At 43.2% G+C, this 22,254-nt stretch overlaps 2 protein-coding genes and 1 long non-coding RNA gene across 10 annotated transcripts in view; 1 reads left to right on the forward strand and 2 right to left on the reverse strand.

The window, feature by feature from the left end:
* The window catches only part of DUSP13 (dual specificity phosphatase 13), a 28,448-nt gene extending 9,191 nt beyond the window's left edge, over positions 1-19,257 (reverse strand). The window contains exons 1-2 of one of the 8 annotated variants that reach the window (XM_053948851.1): positions 5,287-5,426; positions 4,129-4,213 (exon numbers count right to left, since the gene is read on the reverse strand). Coding sequence is in view for 2 of the 8 variants with exons in the window: in XM_053948848.1 (XP_053804823.1) it covers positions 5,614-5,635 (22 nt within the window). In the remaining 6 variants the exon portion in view is untranslated. Of the gene's footprint in view, positions 1-321; positions 381-1,267; positions 1,328-4,128; positions 4,214-5,286; positions 5,427-5,568; positions 5,666-5,912; positions 5,941-19,187 lie in introns of those variants that run through there. The other 7 variants (XM_053948853.1, XM_053948856.1, XM_053948848.1 and 4 more) reach the window with 7 other exon arrangements.
* On the forward strand, positions 5,419-13,716 carry LOC128791310 (uncharacterized). The gene is made up of 4 exons (XR_008432023.1): positions 5,419-5,496; positions 9,869-9,960; positions 11,009-11,137; positions 12,659-13,716. It is a non-coding gene; the product is annotated as an uncharacterized LOC128791310 (long non-coding RNA).
* Positions 16,887-19,363, reverse strand: LOC128791308 (dual specificity protein phosphatase 13-like). The gene is made up of 3 exons (XM_053948857.1): positions 19,188-19,363; positions 18,704-18,921; positions 16,887-17,676 (listed from the first exon to the last, which is right to left on the reverse strand). Exons 1-3 carry the CDS (start codon positions 19,346-19,348, stop codon positions 17,477-17,479), a joined length of 579 nt encoding a protein of 192 aa, XP_053804832.1. The 5' UTR covers positions 19,349-19,363; the 3' UTR covers positions 16,887-17,476.
* Positions 19,364-22,254: the final 2,891 nt, after the last annotated feature.

Genomic DNA, 22,254 nt, shown 5'->3' on the forward strand with positions numbered 1-22,254 from the left:
CAGCCTCAGTGCCGGTTCATGTTCAATGCAGCACTGTATAAATGCAATTGCCATTATTTTGTGAAGAGAAAAGCAGAATGTACAATTAAAGCTCTGTTTGGTTCAGGTTTTAAGAGAATTTACTACCTGGGAAAGCTGCCAGATCGAGGGCTCTGGAAAGCACAGCCCACCCTTTAACCACAGCATCAGGAAAGAGCAGGAGCAGCCCTCCAAGCCTCCTCAGTGGCTTCCCCCTCAGCCCAGCCCAGCTCAGATTGCAGATGCCCCTCACCCTACACTGGCAACCATGTTTTACAGGGTGGGAAATCGGAGTCTTCTCACCTCTTCACTGCTTGGTCTCCCTCCTGACATCTCTATTCACATCCGGCCTTGTACATTTGTGCCCTGTCACTTCTCCAAACTGAGCTGGAGGTACCAACTTCTGCTTGCAAGGGGCTTGAGCTGGGCTGGAAAGCTAAAGGTTCCTTCCTTTGTGAGCCCTCCTGTTCCTGTGTAGGGCTGCCCATGGTGCTGGAGGGCTGCTGTGCTGCCCCACAGGAACTGGCTCCACATGGGGACGGCAGGAATGCACAAGGCCATTTCAGTAGAGGGAGCAATCACAGGGCAGGGCAGGTGCTAGGTATCAGCCTCAGACAGGGTTTGGATAGCCAGAAGAGCTCCTGATGGTGAGGCAGGTCCCAGGTAAAGTGGGAAGACAAGGGGGTGCATGGCCAGACACGGGCATGCAGGTGGAGGTGGACCCCAAGCATCTCAGCTCAGAGGGGCCCCTGAGTGAGGTGGGGAGCCCCAGTGAGGCCTCCCTGCAGCCCCATCCCAGGTCACAGAGCCACTGTTGTCCTTGGACAAGGCAAGATCCCGGGAGGGGCAGAGCTCGCTGAGCTCAGTGGGGTGAGCTTCACCTGTGCCTTGCTAGTTTTTGGGAAGAGGGTGCTACCTTACAGAAGCGCTCTTGGAGAGCATTTCCTCTTCTTTGCAATGTAAGAGACCTGCACATATTTTCCCAAAACTTGTAATTCCAAGGGGGAGAACCTTTGTGTTCCCCCCCACCCGCCTCCCCCAACCCTCCTATTTGAGTCACGCAGCCTAGGAAGAAGCACTTGCCCACGCATGCGGCTAAGGCTCTGCAGGAAAGGATGGCTTAAAAATGGAGGCACTGCTTGGAAAAATGGGGAGTCCTGCTGGCAGTGACAGGTCATGGCTGTGGCATGACGCCAGCTTTTGCATCTGCAGCTTTCAGATTCAAAAGAGATAAAAAAAGAAGTATTACCTTAGCAGCTGGCATCTCTAAGCTATGGAATAAACCATCCCCAGCAAGACAGCGCTGCCCTCCACAGGCTCCTAGCAAAATTTCCGACTGTCTGTGGATATCTTCGAGCCTAAGGTGATGCTTTGCCCTTTATTTCTCCTCTGGGGCATTCCTGTCCAGGGTACAGCTAGGAATTCAAGCCCCCCAAAACTACTGATTTTTTTGATGCATCTCAGCTGTGCTAATGCTTCTCCCTGAATTAAAATTGTCTAGTCTTAAGTCCTGCTGCCAGCAGCCATAACTGTGCTGGATGCTGTAATTAGGGGAGCACACAATCACCATGCAGCAAACTGCTTCTAATAGTAGAAACTTCACTCTAATCTTACATAACACCAGTAATGGAGCAGAGAGGCTGTGGCTTCTGAGGAGCTTAGAAAGCTTTCTTGGGAAGCCTATGCCCTGAGGGCAGAGAAGCTGCAGCTGCAGTGAGAGCAAGAAAAACAAAATGACCTTGATATTGATAACAGTTCAGTGAGTGCTGTCACAACCAGTGCTGTGCCAAGACTTCATTGGTGTCACCGGCTGTCGATAGGTGTAAGTTATGGTCAGTTCTGATAAAAATGGTGTCAAAGAGGCCAGACTGAGAGAGGGATGTGTGGAAATAATGTCTTGCAAGCTTCAGGAAAGACAAACAAGGATGTTAATATATTGCTATTAAAAGGGGCTCCAAAGCACTTTCACTTCTGCAGGCAGTATGGATTTGTGTGACTGTGGATTAAAGGGGTTTTTTTTTCTCCTTGATTTACTCCTCAAATGATTTTTATCTGACTGCTGTTATCAATACAAAATTGACAATACTGTCAAGTTTGCAAGATTTCAGAATATTTGAAGGCATGAGAAAGAGGTTTTGATATTCCTCAGTTGTTTGGCAGGGGTAGCTTTGAGCTGTCTCTCCCTGCACTTTTAACATAAGCAGTGAAGTGCTCTCCTTGCTTTGCCTTTCTTGAAAGGGTACATACAAAAAAGGCACCTTTTTCTAAGGTTGACAAAGCTGTACAAATTCTTTGCTATGGAATCAAGAGCAAACTTCAAAATTCTACAGTGGAAGATCTATTTTGGGGCTTGAGTTTTTCAGGCATATCATAGAGCTTTCCAGCTACATTCTCAGCTGTTTTGGGGCAGAGTGGAATGTTTTATTATTTTGATTTTTTTTCAACTGCTGACTTTAAAATCATTATTTGATTTTGATTAAGTCATCTTTTAAGAAGAGTGATTGTATGTCACAAAGGAGTTGACCACTGATGAGCATATGAGAATAATTAAAAGGAGATATTAAGACAAAGAACTGGGATTTCCTGTCACTTGCAACTTTTAATTATGTGTCTAATGGGTATTTGCTCCTAATTTCTTACCTTAAATTTGAAGAAATACGAGTGATTTTTCTGTTGTACCTCCCTGGTATCAGGGTGCCAGGTAAATCAGAGGGAAGTAGGAACTGCCTCATCAGGGGCTGTGGGCAAAGCAGGGTGTGCAGCTGCCTCTCCAGGCTGTGAGGGATGAGGGGTCAAGGGCAGAGGGGACGTGCTGCGGCTCTGTGGAACGGCCTGTCCCAGGGTCACTGGGAAGGAGTTTCCCTGCCTGGCCCTGCTGCAATATCTCTGTGAGAAGCAGGCAGCACGGTGCTGCCCCACTTCTGAGACTGAGGCTATGCAAGCCTTGCAGTTGGTCAGGCAGGGCAGAAGCAAGGGTTGTTTTCTCCCAGCAAGTTTTTCCAGAGTGTTTTCACTTTACTGCCAGGTTTCCCTATATCTTGCCAGGTTTTATGCTGTTGTTTTTCTGATTCTGTTTCATGCCCTTGATGTGGACTGTAGGTGGATGGCAAGACTGGTAGGTAGGGTGATGGAGGGGAGAAGAGCCTCCAGCAAAGCAGCAGCCTCAGGGCTCCCAAGAGGACAGTTGAGCAGAGGTAGAAGGAAGGAGCGTGTCCTTGCTGGAGGTTGTGCCTGCTGCAGGTGGTTTACAACAAACAGTTTGGGAACACACCGCAAACTTAACAGTCCATTTTCCCAAAGCAAACCTCCGAGCCTCCAGCACAGCCTTGGCAAGGCTGTCCTCTGCCTGGGAAAGTTGCTGCAAGCAGGAATGCATTAAGGACTGCGACATTCTCAGGTACAATGGCAACGGGAGTCACCTGTGAGCTATAAATAGCCCTAACATCCTTTCTCTCCAGTGCCTGGAATCCCAAGCAGACATTTTTGTGGATGCTAGTGAAAATGAACAAAGCTTTGAAAAGCTTTTATTTGCACTCTCTTTGCAGGCTGGAAATTTTCTTAGCAAGTAGTGACTAGTTTTTCTTACTGGCTCTGAATTTTGCATTTATTTTAAGGGAAAATACTGGCATTTTTATTTTTTAATATTTTTTAATTATCATATATAATTTTAATATTTTTACCTCAACTATGTGGGAAGAGCTATTGTGGCAGGAGAGTTGGAATCACAAGTATTTATTTTCAAAAATCCTCTGTGCAATTGCAGGAAAAGGAGGAAAAAGCCAGGAACCTAGATTCAGTCTTATATAAATCTTACATGCATTTTTAACTAAATAATGAAAATGTTTTGGTTTAGAATTAAGCAAATAATGCAGGATGTTTGGGCAGGTTTTGTGGTGTTTACGTTGAGAGACCAGACAGCAATAGTGGCTGCAGTACAAGGAAAAGCTTTACCTGCCTATCAGACAAGATCTTTCTATAGTTTGATAGGAAACAAAGATGGCTTTGTTAAGGAGGTATGAAGACCTGAGAGCAACACTGGCAAAAAGGAGCCTTTTCAAAATATTTAGGGTTCACTTGATGAAGTCTTGTCATAACATGATTAAGTCTCACCTGTTATGCAACTCTCCTTTGCTCCTTATAGACAAATTGCTCTGGGATAACCAAAGAACCCTCGCTACAAGATCAACTAGTGGAGCTGGAAAAATCAGTCAATAATTTAAAATTTATTTTAAATATGCAAGAGGGACTGTATTTTTTTGCAGTGATGCCAACTAATCTAATTATAGATTAGACTGTTTTACTGACAACCCCTGTCTTAGGCCAGCGGGCAGCGCTGCGGCTAGTGAAACGCTGTGATTTTTCCTGCTGCCACAAGATGGCAGGAAAAAACAATGTTGGGAGATTTAAAGATACACAGCGATGGGCATCGCAGAACGGAATACACTCCTGACCGGCATTAAAAGGGAGAACTTACAAGAAACTGTGCACGTTGGATGGAAGAAAAATGTGAAATGTAGGTAATTAATTAGTTTGGTATTGACCTGGGTGTATACATCAAAATATCTACACCACATCCTTTCCTATGCAGGTTTCATGTGTAAGAGAAGCCTGTGTCAGTGCTCATTTTTTCCTGCACACCATGCAGTTTGGCCTGGCTTTGTTCTGCTGGCAAAAATCTGTCGGACAAACCAGTCCAAGACATAATGCACTCAGCTAAAGTAAAAAACAGGGTGATTAGGGTGATTATTTTAGTTTTTTATACTGTCTTCTTCCAAATACGGTTCTCTTCCCATTCCCCGTTCCTCCAGCCATGGTAGAAAAAGAGGCAAGCCAGAGGACACTGCTTGGCCTTTGGGAACAGTAGGAAACACGAGGGACAGCAGCAGGGCAGGAGGGCATGCCTGGGTGCTAACAGGCTGTTGCACTGGGTTGCTGGGCTGGGCAGTGGGGTGAAATCAGTGTCCCTCCTGCCTGTTCTGCTGGGAAAACTGACCCTTCAACGCAATGGGTGTCACAAGAGCTGCTGGGGCTTTGGAAGAGGGCTGGAATGGAGGAGTCTGTGCTCTTCATGCTCTCTCCCCAGCTGCTTTCACTTCAAATACTTTTCTTAAAGGAAATAAACCCTCTACAGGAACAGAAATTGGTTTGGAAAGTACAACCATACTGGCTGGGGGTTTTGAGTTACCCAAAGGCATTCCTCCTCATCAGCCAGTATGGTGGTCCCCCTGCATTCTTCTGACAGATAAAAGAAAGCTGTGGAAAACTCACAAAGATTATTGTGCACCAGGAGCTCATTAACTGGTAGAAGTTAATTGTGAATGGCAGCACTGCGCAGACCCTGAGTGGGTCCGGGCCCTGGTCCTGGCCCTGCCACACCACTGCTCGCCAGCATGGCCTGGCCTGGCCTGGCCTGGCCCGGCCTGGCCTGCCCCCACTGAGACATGGAGGACGTTCATCAGTGCCTTTGCAGTTTGTCTGGTGAGGGGACAAAGCTCATTGTCATGGCAGTGGCCTCCCCAGAGCCTCCTCCAGCACCAGCCTGCTCCTCACCCATGCAGCCTGTTCCTCATCCCTCCAGCCTTCCTTCCTCCTCACCATCCAGCCTGCTCTTCACCATCCAGCCTGCTCCTCACCCATCCAGCTTTCCTTCTCACCTATCCAGCCTGCTCCTCAGCTATCCATTCACCTTTCTTTCTCACCCAGCCTTCACTCCTCCTTCTCTTTTTTTCCCTCACAGCCATCACCCCTCCTTGGAACTGATGGAGGCAAGGTGTTTGTTGGGGGCGTGAGGGCAATTAGGGACTTTTGTGCTAGGAGCAGTTCTTCTGTTCAGTCTATACTAATTAAAAGTATCAAGAGGTTTAAGAAGTAGCCAATCTGTTTAAAGTCAAAACCTGGAGGATACACAGCTGTCCTGTTTCTTATGCTGGCTTCCTCTAGGCTCTGCTCTGGCCTGATGGAGAATGAATAACTAGCCAGCCTTCAGGTCCAACCTGCATTGGCTCTTTTCCCACCTGCCTTATGAATGCTGTGTCCACACTACTCATTACTAAATACTGAATTCTGTAACATGGGCATCAAACATCCAGAATCTCCTCCCAGGTTGGCAATATATTTTTCACTATGAACCAAGGTTCATTTCACAGTGACAACATGGAGGAGAATGACAAGGCATCAAGAGTGAAGGAGCAAAAGCAAAATGCTTAAAGCAGCTTTCAACTCTTGTGATGGTGAGGGAAAAGAACTGATGACATGGATGCCCATCACCTGGGCAGGAACACCCTTGTCCCATGACATGATGGTAAAACAGATCCTAATGCTTTCACACCTTTCCAGATTCTGATCCTACTTGGATTTTTAAGATATTCTTCCTTGTATTGCTTCTTTTCATAAAATTACTTTGGTCCCAGCTTGCTTCTGCAATTAGCAGCTTCATTTTGTGAGGAAAACAAGTGATGAAAGGTCTGCAGCTGCTGGCAACACCACAAGAACACTGCCAGCATCCAGGAGCCTTCCTTTGCCCTTTGGCTGCCCACCTCTGAGTTATGGTGCCACCTGCTATTTAAAGGTAGATTAAGCCTTCCTTGAAATTAATAGTTTAAACTGAACACGAAATTACTTTGAATTTAGCTCATGCAGGACATCCTACAACCTGGGTCCTTTTGCCAGGCTTTCAGCAACTGATCATCTAGGTCAAAACAGCTCCAGGGTATGCTTAATCCTGCTCTAGCTGTGAGGTGAGCAATCCTTTACAGACTGAGGTGTTAGTAGCTATGTGTGTATGGAGAAAACAACACTGTCTAGACACCTGCTCCCCTTCGGTGCTTGAAAGGAAAATCCTCCCCTTTCAGCACTAAAGCATTGACTGCAAGTGTCAATTTGCTATCTTTTATAGAGAAAACAATACTGAGAAACCATTCACTATAGGTAGTTTATCTACAAAGCAAGGGCTGTCCAGGAATTTGAAACCACTGTGTAGAAGGGATTTTCTATTTCTATTCTACTGGGTTAAGGGATTTTCTATTCTATTCTACTGGGTAAAAACTCTGAGTTTTTAATTTTTATTCTGTTGGTCAAGGTGTATATGCCTGAGAGGGAACAAACACATGTGCACATCAGCTCCAAAGGGAGGAACCCCCTGCACAGGTGGCATAATCTCACTCATGATGCTGAATCAGGTCTTGAGAGGGCTACACTGACCTCTGCTCTTCTCCTGCCACTTTTCACTACTGCCACAAGCAAGGTCTGAGATTGGATAGGGCAGTCTTAACTCAAAAGACCCGATCTGATCTGAAATCCAGGGGCCTATAGCTATGTGAGCTTAATTGGGCCCTTCTCCCTATTTCTGAGACTGTCAGGCACAGGAAAGTGGTTGCTGACTGTTGGAACAGAAAAATGTGTCACAGAGCTGAGGTGCTTTTCTTATCCTGACTTACTTAATGTCTGTCCCACATCCTTCTTCCATAAAGATGTCTGTCATGCCTGTCCCATTTTCTGCCTTTCTAGGGTCATAAACAATAGTGATTACCAAGTAACTTCATCTCATCCCTCTATTAGCTTAACCATTCCCTTAATGGATCACAGACTGGGTGACACAGGCGAAATCTCTGTCATTAAAAACTCAAACTCCCTCTGCTCTCAGAGGTGCTGGTATGGTGACAGAGCTCCCCTTGCACACAGGCAGCCTTGCCTTCTGCCTGGTTACATCTCCTCCAGGCAGGATGGTGCATCTTGACTTTACAGCTGCTCTATGTGGCTACACATGCTTTCACAGCAGGATCTATCAGCATCAAATACCCCCCTTGCCGGGATCTGAAAGAGTGCTGCCTTTTGGCTCAGGAATGAGCCTGCTGTCCCCAGAGAACATAAAGACAAAATCCTAGCCAAAGAGGGAACCGTGAGAACAGAGCTAAGGTTATGACTTTGGAAATGTTTATCTTCAGTCTGTATTTGATGTCTGGATAATAAGGTGACCAGTCTCTTAGAGAAACGTCAGGTAGATTAAACAACAGAGGGGCACACAGTGGTTTTCTAGAGCTGCAGAACAGAGCGTGTGCAGGGCCTTACCATTCCCCACTTGCCACCTTTGTGGCTGATAGATGCTTTCATGCAGTGTCTCTTCCTAAGCCCTTCAGATCTGAGCTGTGAGTATGGTTGATACAGCTGTGCTTCTTCTTTTTTTTTTTTCTTTTTTTAAAGAATGGCTTTCCCTTTGTACTGTTTGCATTTTTTCATGCTGCTTTGGTTCACTCACCGTTTTCCAGTTTGGTAAAGAAACTGTCTGTGAAAACAAGAATGGAAAAAAAGAAAATTATCAAAGACAGTTTTTTTATATACATGGGGAAGAGGTGTTTCAAAGTGAGTCTATCAGGTTATGCACCTAAGTATTATTTCTGCCCTTGAAAATCTTTCTCTTACAGTGCTTAATTGGTCTGTGCAGATCCATTGCTTAAGAGGTAATTGGCCATTCTTATAGAAGGATCAGAAACAAAAACACTCCAGGCTGTTGTTCTAACCATTAAAAAAAATAAAAAAAGGAATTATGGAAAGAATATGTTTCAGGGCATGATCCAGCCTCTCTTGAAACTATGCAAATTCACTTGGTGAAAACAACAGCAGACACAAAGAAATGAGTTGTATATGAAGAACTGAGATCTCAAATGTGATATTATGCAGAAAGTAAAGAGTCTGTACTAAATAAGTAACAGCTCAACGTGTTACCAAGGGTGCACTTTGATTTTGATGAATGTTAAAAGAACCTTTAGCCTTGAAAATAAAGAGGATAATTTCTCTCTAGGCAATGGCTGCTCATGAAAGCCATAAAATAAGAGCACTGGAGCCCTAATTTTATAGTGCTTTTTAAATGATTTTCAAATGGTCCAGCTGCTTTGTGCCACAATAGCACAAGGCAGAGATATTTACGCCGGCAATAACAAGCATGCATCAGCCTGCCTGAGCTGCTCTCCGCAGGCAGCCTGCGGGAGGCGAAACACACGTGAAAAGATGATACTTGCCAATGTGGATTGATCACAATCACACCATGGTCAGAGCAATCCTGGGAAGCCGCTTTATCCACCCAACAACTTGATTGTTTTCCTTGCCTGTGTGTTGCCTGCGAAGCACGGGATCTGTGCGGCTGGCAGCGCTGGTTCTATTTTGACACTTGAGAGCCTGCCAGCAATGTGTGCCTCTTAGGCCATACCGTCCTTGACAGGCGTGTCTTTTTGGAAATAGGAGGGCAAACTCAACCCTGGGTTACACTGCTGGTTTGGGGTGGGAGTTTCCACAAGGACTAGTGTGGCCCCAGCTTCGGTGTTCTGATGCAGCACTGCATTACCTTCTCCAGAAATGCATGCATGTGGCAAGTGAACTCTGGGCAAATGCTATAGAATTCTGCTGAGATGCTGAATTGCCACCAGCAACTTTCCCCAGGTATTTTACCTCTGCATGTTCAGGACGTCAGTCTAAAACTAAAATTTATTTTCCAAACAAATGCTCTAAGATGAGAACTACCCTGGGGTGGTCTAGCTTAGCTTGCCAATTTAGGTAGTCATTTCAACAGTTCAAAAAGAAGTTTCAATTTTTTTTCTTTACAGTCCCCTCTCCTTGGTGAGACATTGACATAAGACAGGGTACTGGGAGAAAACTGCCTTCTGAGCCAGCAGAATAGTCTTTAAAGAGCAGTTCCTTTATGAAATATTCCATTAAAATTAAATAACTTGTCTCTTTCCGTGTTCACTAGTGCTAGAGGCACAGCAGTGTTCAAGTAATAAGAATTTTGGTGGGAACAGGAAATTTTGAGCATGAGAGAAATGTCTAATTTATGGCTGAAAATTTATTGCATTTGCAGGTCCATAAGGCTGAGACAGAGCGGGGCAGAGGGCATGGCAGGAAGAAGTTATCTCTGGAAAGTCCTCAGCCATTAAGCATCTATTGTCACCAGTAAGAGAAAACTGTCTCCATCTGAGTGATTTGTGTGGGTTGGGCAATATTTTCCCCTTTTCATTTGCTGATTCCAATCAGCAAAACAGGTTAGCATCTTTTGGTGTCCAGGGATATACTTAAGACCTTTAAGGGCCTATTTTCTCTTGGAGTTGAGTTTTAATGAGCAGAATGGACAGCAAATTAGGAATGTATCCCAGAGGAGTACCCAGCATATTTGCTGCCTTCATTTAACCGATTGATTGAGGAATGACAGGAGCATGCAAAATTCAGAAACATTCTATACCCTAAACAGAGAGGAAAAATAAATTTGATGCCAAAGCTTTAGGTCATGTTCCTTTCATCTTTATCTCATATTCAGATTGTTTGTCTGACATTTCTCCTTGTTGCTTTGTGTTCTTTTAATTTCATAAGAGTTTAGAGTTTACATAGGTGTATACTGTATCTTAGTTCAGTATGTCAATCCTGCAGCTTGATGCAATTCCTCACGACTGGGTAACTCTTTGGATAGCATTGCCTAGAGGTAAGTGGCAGAATAGGTAAACTAGCATAAAGGAAGCAGATCTGCTTTTTCTAAGAACACAGCAAATAAAGATTTTTCCTTTCAAAACAGAAAGGAGTACACATAGTGCTGTTCCAGGCTGCACGGAATAGTGCTATGGTCACAGATTGCATAAGTTTGTACTTCTGCCTCACTCGCATCTCATCTCATCTCAGAGAGATCCAATTTACAGCAGCTCAGATTAAGTAGCCTCCAGGGTATTACATACAGCCCTTTCATAAATCAAGAACTGGTTTTTGTTACTAGAGATCTGAGTCCAGAAACAGAGGAAAACACATGGCATGAGGCTTTGTAAATTGCCAACTGGCATGTGTCTGCAATAGTTTGCAGCTTTTGGCTATATCTCAAATGAGAAAGTAACTATTTTTAGTTATTTTTGTTGTGTACGCTGACAAATTAATACAGAAAAAAAAATTAGTGATTTCTGACTGAGACCTCAAAACTGTCTTCTGTTTAATTGCTTTTCTTTTTTCTCTCCTGTGACAGAAGATACATTCTGATGATTACTAGTACACCATGTGTGATCCTTGCCACTGATGTGGATATGGTTTTGTTGGTCACTCCTAATCGCTCAGGATCCTTCTGTTTTCCCACGTGCCAATGAAGACAATGTCTGTAAGTGGATAATTAGGCTTACCTGAGTGGTTGAGTGACATTTAGTTAATGCTGCTAAAGTAATTTGTGATTGCTTAATGCCAGTGCTGTGTAAGAGCAGCAGTTTACCACTGGGACAGGGACTCACCATTTGCCCTTGTTAATGTACACAGAATGTATAGAAATGTGCAACAAGGTCAAAGTAGATTGTGTCTTCTGTGAAAGCTTATGATTACAAGTAGCTCAAGTTATCTTGTTGCCTTGTAATGTATTCCTGTCTGTAAAGCCCAGTGCCCACCACACTCTGAGATATTTTTTCCCCTTTGAGAGGTGTAAGAAAAAGTAAGGTAGTAGAAGAATGCTAAAAGGTTGCGATTTCTGAATATAATCATATCTGGAAATGCAGAATTCCAAAGTATTTCACTTTTGAAAAGAAATAAGTTTAACAAGTTTTACTGACCTCTGTTGGCTACAATCACATTGAAGACTGCTGGCCCAAACACCCTACAAAAATTCACCTCAGGAGGTAGCTCAGATCCTTCTGTAACTGAATTTGAAATATGTATGTTGAACACATTGAGGTTTTAGCATAGCTTGTAACTTACGATGTTTCTTTGCTGACGTGATATTAGCCTTGCTGATCCAGTTAAACTCCAGTTAATAAACCTGCGTGCTTAAGATCAGCTTGAAGTTTGACTTCTGCAGGATATTTTACACATTGCACCCTCAGCTGCTTATTATATAGCACTTCAGAAAACATTGTAACTTTAAATCCAAAAGGTCTTGGCCTTGGCCTTGTCTATCAGCAATGGCTGATAGCCAGACAAATATTTAATAATCAGTTTGTTGACAACTTCAAAGTCCTCCAATATGAAAGTCATCATGTTAAGTCAGCCATCCCTACTTTATTTTATGATATATTTCACTTGTTTAAAGACACTGAACATCAGATTTCTGATAAAGGCATAGAGAGATATAGTTCTTACAAAATACAGCATTAATTCTATATTGATCTTTGATTTCCAAGTAGCTGCTCAGAAACTGCACATAAATGGTTCCACAGAAACAAGAAGTGACAATATATGGTACTGGCCTGGGTTATTTTAGCTCTGGCACAAGTTCTGATGCTGGCATGGGTTTGCTCAGTAACAGAAACACCCATTGTTTATTAACTTCACTGAGTACTGGGTTGGGCCCTAAATGCACATACTCTCCCCGTTCCTCATTTCTATATCATGAAGAGCTCATGAAACTTTATTCTCAGGTGTTGTTCCTGTTTGTCTTGTTGAAGTTGGCACAATAAAGAAAATTCCATCTGTAGTTCTTGATCAACTTCCAGTTTCACTCTTTGCAGTCTGTAACTCGTATTTAAACTGATAATAGTGATCAGCTGTTCCATTAACAAAGAAACCTGTTTACATTTCTATTTCTGTTAGCTGAATGTTCTCAAAGTTCATTTTTTCCTTACTACACATACACACTGTTGTTATCTATATATTTTTTCATTTTATTCTCTACCATTTCTTTCCCTTTACAAAACAGAATGTGACTGAAAGAAACATTCAAGAGGAGTTTGGAACATGTATATTCACAGGCATTAAAAGGAGGTCTTGAAACTGCACTTAAAAGGCTGTCTAAAATCAAATGTTGCTGTTAAGACAACACAATTTCAGTGATTTTTGTCTTAAATCTTTGCCTGTACCACCTGTCAGGTTCAATTCTACAAATCCTTATTTCTGCACATGGTTCTAATAAGTAAAAGAGTTCATTTCCAAGTGTAGTTACAGGTTTAACCGGAAAGGCAAGGGTCGGTTTCCCACTCTCGTGGCCAAGGCAGAAGCTCAGCGAAGCACCGCACATCGCTGTGGCTTCTGCCTCAGCACAGCCAGGCTCCGAGCAGGGCCCCGTGCTGCCGCGTGTCCCCACCTGCAGGGCACAGGGCCACCTGCCGCCTGCCACGCTCCTGCCTGCAGGTGCAGGGACACGTCCGGGAAGCAGGCGGCAATCTGTAACACCAAGTTTTGTAAATGCAGATTATTTCCCCAACGTCACCTAGCTCATTTTTTGGCTTTGCTGTTTCATAGCTAAAAGAATGGCTACTTTAGCTGTAATCAGTGGGCAATCAGCAGGGTTTTTAGTTTCCCCTGCTTCTCTCCTGTAGGAATTATTGTAATTTCTATATATTTCAACAAGTTTGCAACCTGATGATGGTGGAAAAACCCTTGTTTTGCATAACACTGGGCACTAGGCATGTTGAATGCAGATGCGTGCATGCTTTCTCTATGCTTCAGAGTGAAATACCCATCTTCACAGTTTTCAGAAATAGTGAAGTCTGCTGTCATTCAGAATACCCATAGATTTGTCAAAATTTCAACTGCAAATCAAGTTGTCATATATACATCCAAAATCAGAATACTTTTTAATGTGACAATTTCCATTCTAGTTAAAATTACACCAAAAAAAGGTAAAAACCAATTATTATTCAATTTTAAGGCTGCTCAGGATCATGACCCTGTCTTGTGCTTTGTATGGTAAATGCTGTAGCATTTTTTAAATCTATATGTTGCACAATTATAAATTAATACAAAGCAATAAAGAGAGTCTCATTCTCTTTTTAATTGGTTTTCTGTGCAGTAGGTTCTTTCTTTAATGGATAGTCCTTTTGCTTTCTTCTGTGCTAATCTTAAGTCTATTTTAAGACAATGCAATTAAGGCAATGAACTATATAAAGTTGGACAGCATATGTTAATGAGTACTGTATTCCCCAGCCCTTCAGAACAGCTCAGCCTCAAATAACACTTACATATTGCCTATGTAGAGATTAGGCCACTCTTCACCCACGTGATTTAATTCCACCTTGCAGCTGTCCAAAATATCTGGCAGTTCCTGGGCAGAGGGATTGCCAGGCTCAGAGCATTCCTGGGCTGACAGAGTCTGTCTTCAGGTGCTGACCCCTGTGGAGGCCTCATGCAGAGTCAGGCAGAGGAGGGAGTGCCTGCTGGAAGCGCTGCTGTGGAATGCACAGGGGAGGTTTTTGCTGAAGCAGGCTCTTTCTGCCGCCTGATGTTCCCAAGCAGGTGGCTGACTCTAAATACAGCTTGCGCCTTGACGCCTCCCTGGATTAGCTCAGCACTACGTCCCTGATGCAATGGGGAACAGCCAGAAAAATGAACCTTCTGCTTTAAGTGAATCTTATGCAAAAAAAAAATGCTACTCCCATCTTCACATAAGCTATGGTGCTGTTCCTGCCAGTAGAGAGCTTTCCCTGTGAAAGAAATGTCAGTCGGTGCAACCGAGACGCAGTCCCAAATGCCTCATGTGACCCTGTTCTAATAATAAGCTACCAGGAAAGAGGGGACAGCACAGCCTGAGGGTGAGTTCAAAATAAACACCATGAAAACACTGGTCCTGGGCCTTACCCAAGGTTCACCAAGCCCACTGTCCTGTGCTTGACTGTGGCTGAAAGTGAATGCCTACAGAACATAAAATCACACAAGCATGAATTATACTTGTGTATATAAAAATAATAATAACACTCTCACAACTTCCAGCTGCAGTTCATGAGCTTGCTGATTTGGATGGAGTTTCTAAGTATTTGGTAACCCTGAATGGATTGCTATCCCTCAGACTTTTTCACTTGAATGTCTATAGGCTTTTACTCTCTGCAGCATCCTGTGGCAAGTGTTACACAGGTCATGTGAACCCCTCCTCTTGTTTCACACCTGATTTCTACTGACTTCATCTGATGCCCTCGGTTCTTGTACTGGAAAATAAAATGAAGAGATGTTTTCACTTGAACTCTACATAGGTTCCTTCAGGTGCACTGGTTTTGTGATTAGTTTAAGCAGATTTGGGTCTGCCAGAGCTGTAGCGGGGACAGTTCCTTTCACTTGCACCTTCTCCCAGATTGTGTAGATCCTCTTGACAAATGTGCATTTTCTGAATGAAATGCCACTGGGGAGGCAGTATTTTTCCTTCATTTTGGTTCCTTAATCTAACTTGCCAAACTAACATTCAAAATACAAATTTTTATGCTGATAATGGAAAGCAGTGAAGTACTAATGTCATGTCACATCATGACTTGGATTATGGATAGTGTAAGTGACAGGTGAGGAGGTCCCTTTTCCTCTTAGCACATTGCAGCAGACAATGCTTTCTGTTTTAAGAAATTACAGGATTATTCTTCTGCTTTTGCTTATGTTGACTGGAATCTTTTCCCCTGCACTCAGGGATGTGCACTCAAAGTAAATCTGTGTATAAAGAAGCAATACAGACAGGCAGGAAATATAAGCAACACTGACTCCACAGATTAAAAGCACTTCTGTAATTTGACAATGCTCTTGAAAAAAGTTTCTACCTAATTCATTCCTTCCACCGAGGTAAGAAAGTTGTACTTAGAAGATCACTACCATGCCACGGGTGGCATGGATGCTCTACTGACTCAGCTTCACTCTGTGCTCTTCCCTTCTCTGCCCCTGGTGAAACAATACTCTCCCAGGATGAGCAGTATCTTCAAGAGCAGGTACTAATTTACAACAGGAGCAGCTTTCACAGCTGTGGCTTTGTAGGACAGATGCTCAGAGGCTTGCAAAACATTATCCTGATGGGAGGATTCCATTAATCTTGCTCACATGTGTCTAATTTTGTTCAGCCTAAAGCCATTAAGATGCATTATTTCACTCACATGAATTTCAGATTTTTCAATGCTGTGTCTTCAAAAGGTTTCCAGACTAAAACCCACTATAATGTGAATGAAGTATAAATTATAATGAAATATTAACTCATATAAATTCCTATTAATTTTTGTGGAGAACTTCAAAGCAAACAAAGCTCCTCCTCCACTGCTCTGCTGCTTTGTGAGGTGTAAAGATGGTCCTAGCACTGTTGGGTTTTAAATGTGATTTCCTATTTGATCTTTTCACATAATAATGTCTTACCTTTCTCTCATCAGTGGAGCTCTTTTGCAACGTTTAGGAAAATCTCACCAGTCAAACTGATGTCTGAAAGGATCTTAAATATAATAATTTTCCAAAGCACTTGTGTACAGTGAAATAGGGAGGGATTTCTACATTCGCCTAAATGCTAGGCAAAATCAGCATTCATGTCATTACCTCTGCAAGAATGAAGAAGGAAATGTGGTCTGGAAAGGAAGAGGTTCTACTCACAAGTCACCATTATATTAGTCTTCTAATAACCTTGCGAGTCTCTTCCAGCAGAGAATAAAATGATCAGAACTGATGCTTCAAATGCAAACAAGCAAGCAGAAATGTATTTACTTAATCTGTCAGGGAATCTTTTAAGGTCAACTAATCAATAAATCCAACCAGCAGCAAAGGGCAAAACCAAATTTGATTATCATTTCATGGTTCACCACAAGGTAACAAGCTAATTTTCAGGCAGAGTGGTAGCATGAATTTCAAACACTGTTGCTGTATTAAAAGTCATATTGGTTTAAGTACTTATTAACTGGTGACAGGAAAAGTGACGTCCTCAAAACATCTTAAAACTAATTTATATCAATTAGGCCAAGCCCCTGATGTAAGCTAAATGTCTACCTGATATTAAACCATGGGTGATCCAAAGCCACTGACATAGAACTGATTTGGAATAATTTGGAGTGCAAGCGAACTGATGAGTCCAACTTACAAAATGCTTTGAAGACCTAACATATTCTTTTTAATGTCCTCAATATACTACATGATATACATTATCTTTTTGAAAACATATTTAACAAGAAAACACTCATGGGGTTTGCTGACCCAGGCTGCAGAAGTATCACAAACATTTATTCTGATAGTGTGGGTCTTTTGGCTGACACAGCTTTCTATAACACCATAATATTTAGCACGCCAGCAAAAGAGGAACGTTTCTGTAGGAGTGCCTGGGCTCTCAAGAAACTGCCCTTGTCAGATCATCAGCCCTGAAGCACAAAATTTTTCTTAGGAGAACATGCATTTTAGAACTGTAACCAAACTGAGAAAGATGATTATGTTACACTCCCAAGTAAAGGGGACTCCAACATCCTTTACAGCTAGATGCAAATACTGAACTTGCCTCTGGCATGAGCAGAAACCAGGGAGAAACTTGGTCTGTCTTAACCACTTCAGTGCATTCATCCAGTAGCACCACTCAAGGCACAGCAGTTCTACCCTGCGTAGTGGTTATAGTGCTGCTGTTGGCTGTGCTGGTTTTGGAGGGACTGAGCTATCAGAATTAATCCATTTACCATTCCATTGGCCTTTTATGTCAATGCATAATTGTCTTCATTTTTGTAATGTGCACAGATCATGGGAAGCTGTATATGCACCACGGCTCTGCAGGGTGGAACTGGGTAAAGTGAATGCAGATAGGGCTGCCCGTTCAGCTGTCCTTCCTTTGCCGGAGCTGAACATCCAGGTTTCGCAGGTGCTTCAGAAAACCACGATTGGGTGAAATCCATCGATGCTCCTTCACTGTCTTGATGGCTTCAACTAATGGGAGGTGGTGATTTATCATGAGATATGCTAGGACTAGAGAAGCTGATCTGCTTACTCCAACTGCACAATGTACCAATATTTTGGCTGGTAAAAAAAAAAAATTACAACCATCAAGAGAAGCAGTACAGTGGATGAAGTTTAATTTAAGTGTTTTTCTTAGTCTTCTGATAGATCACATGAACTGCTAACAGTTAAGTCTAATTTGCCATTGTTACAGTCACTTGTTTGAGAAATGCCATAAGACCCCAAATTGATCTCAGAAACACTGGTAAATCAAAGAAAACCCCCTGAGAGTAATGAAGCTGTTCTGTTTTGACCATGAGGAAAAGAAGACACATTAGCTTCAGCAGGCTGGCTTATGCAAGGAAGAATGCTAAAATCTGGCCTGAATGGATAGCACAGACACATTAGCCACCAAAAAAAATGACTGGCCTAGTACTATTGCATAATAAGGCAATTTGATGCAACTGTAGTTCTATTTTGAAGTCAGAACTCGTGATACAGAGATAGCTCCATTAATGTCAGTTTACTCATTCTAAGAAATGGTCTTTTACATAAAACAGGTTAATTAGGATTTTATTGCACCTCTGCCAAGAAGCTCAGTTTCTTGTGGAACTCACTGTAAACCTCCTTGTGTAAAAGTAAATCTGCTTCTTGGAAGCACAGCCTTGCAGGCTCTGTTCACACAAGAAACTCATCTGCAATATATGAACCTCTTCATACAGTTGGTGACTGCAAAAATCAGGACATTTGTCTTTTTATTGATTTTATTTGTTCTTGCAATAAAAAGGTCTTAAAAGAGGGTGCCCATTTCCAATGCATGTTTTTGCTTCTCTCCTTTTGAATGAGCCTTACCTTCCAAATAATTTTCTCGCTCCTCCCCAGGCTCTCTCCTGCACGGTTCATCTGTTTTGTCACATCAGCTCTTTGGAACCTAGTCAGAGCTACACCCACATACACAGCACTCCCTTCTCCTGCCACCCACTGTGCAGGTGACCAGCACCTGCCAGGACACCATGTAGTGACTCGTCCACCACTGAGCTTTGTGGAGCTGACCTGTTATGTGAGGCTGCTGACTCACATCAAAATGTGACCAACAATAATTTCATACCTCCTGGCGTGTTCAAGGCATTGTGGATAAACTGTGCAGCAGAGAAAAAGAACTGGCTGATATCAAAGCTTGGCAGGTCATGGGCTGGTACACCATAATAATCAATGGTTGCTCCATAAAAGTCCTGGCCTCCGTGGCTGTATGATGTGCCATGGGCAGCATTTAAAACATGGGTCACACCCATCTTCCACAAAACAAATCGATTGTGTGCTGTTACTCTAAGGAAAAGACAAAGACAAATCAAGATGGGTGCAGTGATATTCACAGAGCAGAAGCACTGAGACTGCATCTCCCAAACCACTGCTTTGATTCTAAGGGCTCATCGAGAAGGGAATACCAGCTTTGTCATAATTTTATCTCGGAAGTCGTGCTGTCTGCAGCGTAAACGACAGCAATTAGCAAAACTATGAGCTGTCTAAAGCCGCACCCATGAGGCATACTAACAAAACGTATGGCAGAGGTGTGTCCATAAAGCTGTACTTACAGGTCCCCTAAGAAGAGATTAGGCCATACTTCATCAACGTGATTGCAAGAGGGCCGCCCAGTGTTCAGGAGCTGCTCGATTTCCTTGAGGGAGGGGACATCCTCCGGGCATGTCCCAGCGCCTTCAGGGTCGGGGATGTCCGGCGCCCCTGCCCCAGACATGCTGAGATCCGGGGTGAGAGGCCGCTGCCGCCGGCCGGAGGAGCGGCACGGGGGCGCTGCCAGCGCCGCTCGGTGCCGCGGGAGGCTGCGAGATGGGCTGGGGCAGGTGCCGGGCAGCCAGGCTGGCAGCCAGGCCCGCGCCGGGGCTGCCCGCTCGCCTCTGCACTGCCCCGACCGCCACAGCCGCTCGAAACAGACGCAGGTCCCAAACTGGCCTTTGCTAGACCCTTACTGGTTCAGTCTGCTTCTCTGGGCTCGTCTCCAGAGCTGCACTGTTCTGCCACACAGCAGCCTTGTGCCGAGGACGTCAGCCACATGTGGCACAGCCCCCTGCCCGCAGGACACGCACTAACACTGGCTGTGACTGTCCCCAGCCGTGTCTTCGACACAGCCGTGGCAGTCATCGAGATCTGGGCATTCATCACTAGCAATTAAAGCCTGATAAAGGAAAAATAGCAACCTGTCCCAGTAACAATTATCCATCATTTAGTCTGAGGTGCAAGGGTCAGAAATGCACTAGCAGGTCCTACCAACACGGTCACCAGGAGGTTAAACACCAAGTGGATGATGATGATGCCTTGCCTGTCACTGGTAATCTAGGGAGATTTATTTCTTGAAGCTACTGTTTTTCACAAAGTGAAATTATCTCACATAATTGTACTTTATATTTTTAATATTTTCTATTGCAGTCCTTCACTGGGTTAATACAGTACACCTGCCACATATTGTGTGATACCTCCCTCTGTTGAAAAGAGACCGAAAGCCAGGAGTATAATGGTTCTCAGGTGAAACTTGTAAGCCACTGAGTTAGTTTATATAGGAAGGTCTGGAGAGCTATAAATTGGAGACCCACGATATCAAATTGTAGTATTAGTGGGTCTTTTAAATTGTTGCAGTGCCTGTACTTCTGCAGAATTACTCCTAGCAGGGGGTTGCAAAATTGTCAGTGGTGGAGCTACAAGGCAGAACAAAAGAAATGGTGATGCTTTTCCTCTGTAAGCCTGGCAATCCAGGAGAGAAGCTTATTGCAAAGAGTTTCCCCTGTAGAAAGAAAGGTCATGAATAGAAGGTACTCTTGGTCAGGTCTGAGCCACCTTTATTCTATATGCATTGATATGCTATGATAGATTTGCTTTATTTTAACAAGAGACATATCATGGACATTCCAAGCTGGGTATTAAAGTCTGGACTAATTAACTGGACTTAGGAGTACTCAATGAGAGGTCATCATAATACAGTGCAATAGTTTCCAGCATCAGAGGACAAAATCATATGCAACAAGGGAAAAGTGACTTTGTATAGAATATTTTGTGAAGCAGAAATTACTTATGTTCTGTGGTATTTAGGGAAGAAACTGTTTAAAAGCTTCTGTATACAAAGAGCCTTGTTACTTCCTGCTGCCATATACATTCTGACCTAAAATGATGAATGAGGGAAACTACAAGTAACAGTGCTGCAGTGCTTATTTAGAGGGCGTAGTGGGACAGGCAGCCAGGCTCTGCTGTGGGTGAGGCAACCAGCTGGCCAGACCCAGCAGAGGAGAGGACTGGAAAAATGGCTAAAGTTGTATTTCAAGCACTATGTATATGGCCTTCATACATTACATTGTTTTTCTGTTTTGTTCTTGGGTTTGTTGTTTCGGTAAACTAGTGCGCTTTAAGCTGATTAATGTGTGCCCACGAATCAGGAAAATTAACTGACTGAGCAGGTTAAGCTGTTCAATTTAATTTACTTTTCTCAGGTTTCTGGGTGGAGACTCAAGGTGAGACTTTACTATCAGTTTTTTGTAAATGTAACCCAAGCCCATTTGTTGCTAATCAAGTTCTGTGAAAAAGGTGAAACTCATGGTTAAGTCTACCCTTTTCAGCTGTAAAACTTTTATTGGCCTCTCCACCAATTGCAATGACTAAGAATTCAAAGTTCATCTGTGATATGAAAGGTGACAAACAGAAAAACACAAACTCCGGAAAAGTGATCCCCAAGTCCTCTGTGCCTCGAACATTTGTATGCATAACATCCATCTACTTCAAAACTGCCATTCTACACTAACATCTTCTAAACATTTAACAGGCTGCAAATGTGTCTTTGGTAAAGCTGTGTAACTGAGCTTTTTTAGCCAGAAGTTGCCTTTGGAACAGAGAGGAAGGAGGCAGAGATCTGGCTTTCAGACGGATTTACCTCTCTACATCTGTGCCTCTTTTCTGGCCCTTTCAACATCTGCTAAGAAAGGATGTAGAAAGCAACAGGCTGATATATGGTCACACTGAATGGAGGCAAGTTTAGCACTCTGTGCAGGAGGCACTTCTTGAGATGCCAATCATTTGGAGGTTCTCCTGGCTGTTTGAATGCTGGGCAACTCTAAACTAAACATTTGTGTGCAATCGTATATGAACATTAAACAGCTGCTGTTTTAGCTGAAATGAATGTATGCCTAATCTTGGAACATGCAACAGAAGGCATTCTAACCAGACTATGCCTTTGTGATTGCTTGGAAGGTATTACTTGGTGCAATAATCTCCATCAAACAGTCCCTGGCTAATAATGTATTATTGGTGGCAATAGTGTAAATTGCCATGGAGTGTTCTAGTAGCACATAGCGTTGCCAGGAAAATGTGCAGCAGTTGAGAACAGGCAATTCATGGTGGCTCTTCTATTTCTTCCCTTGAAAGTACTCATATCAGTATGATGCCATCTCTCTACTGAAAAAAGAGCCAAAATCAGACTCTTTTCACATATCCTGAAAGAAGACAGCTTTTACAGTGAAAATGTTACAGCATGACAGTTCAGTTAGATAGGATTTTATAGACACAGTATCTCCAGCTGCAAAAAGGTTCTTCTCATTTCACTCATTTGCCTGTTTCCAGGATTTGGATTTTGGGATGGTTAACTACTGAAGAAGAATAGAA

The sequence above is a fragment of the Vidua chalybeata genome, chromosome 8, assembly GCF_026979565.1.
Source record: "Vidua chalybeata isolate OUT-0048 chromosome 8, bVidCha1 merged haplotype, whole genome shotgun sequence".
Taxonomy (NCBI): Eukaryota; Metazoa; Chordata; class Aves; order Passeriformes; family Viduidae; genus Vidua; species Vidua chalybeata.

Coding starts and splice junctions, on each gene's coding strand:
- LOC128791308 (XM_053948857.1), bottom strand. CDS start 19,348: ATGTCTGGGGCAGGGGCGCCGGACATCCCCGACCCTGAAGGCGCTGGG. Junction 18,922..19,187: donor AATCTCTTCTTAGGGGACCT/GTAAGTACAGCT, acceptor TCTTTTCCTTAG/AGTAACAGCACACAATCGAT. Junction 17,677..18,703: donor TGCCTTGAACACGCCAGGAG/GTATGAAATTAT, acceptor TTTTTTTACCAG/CCAAAATATTGGTACATTGT.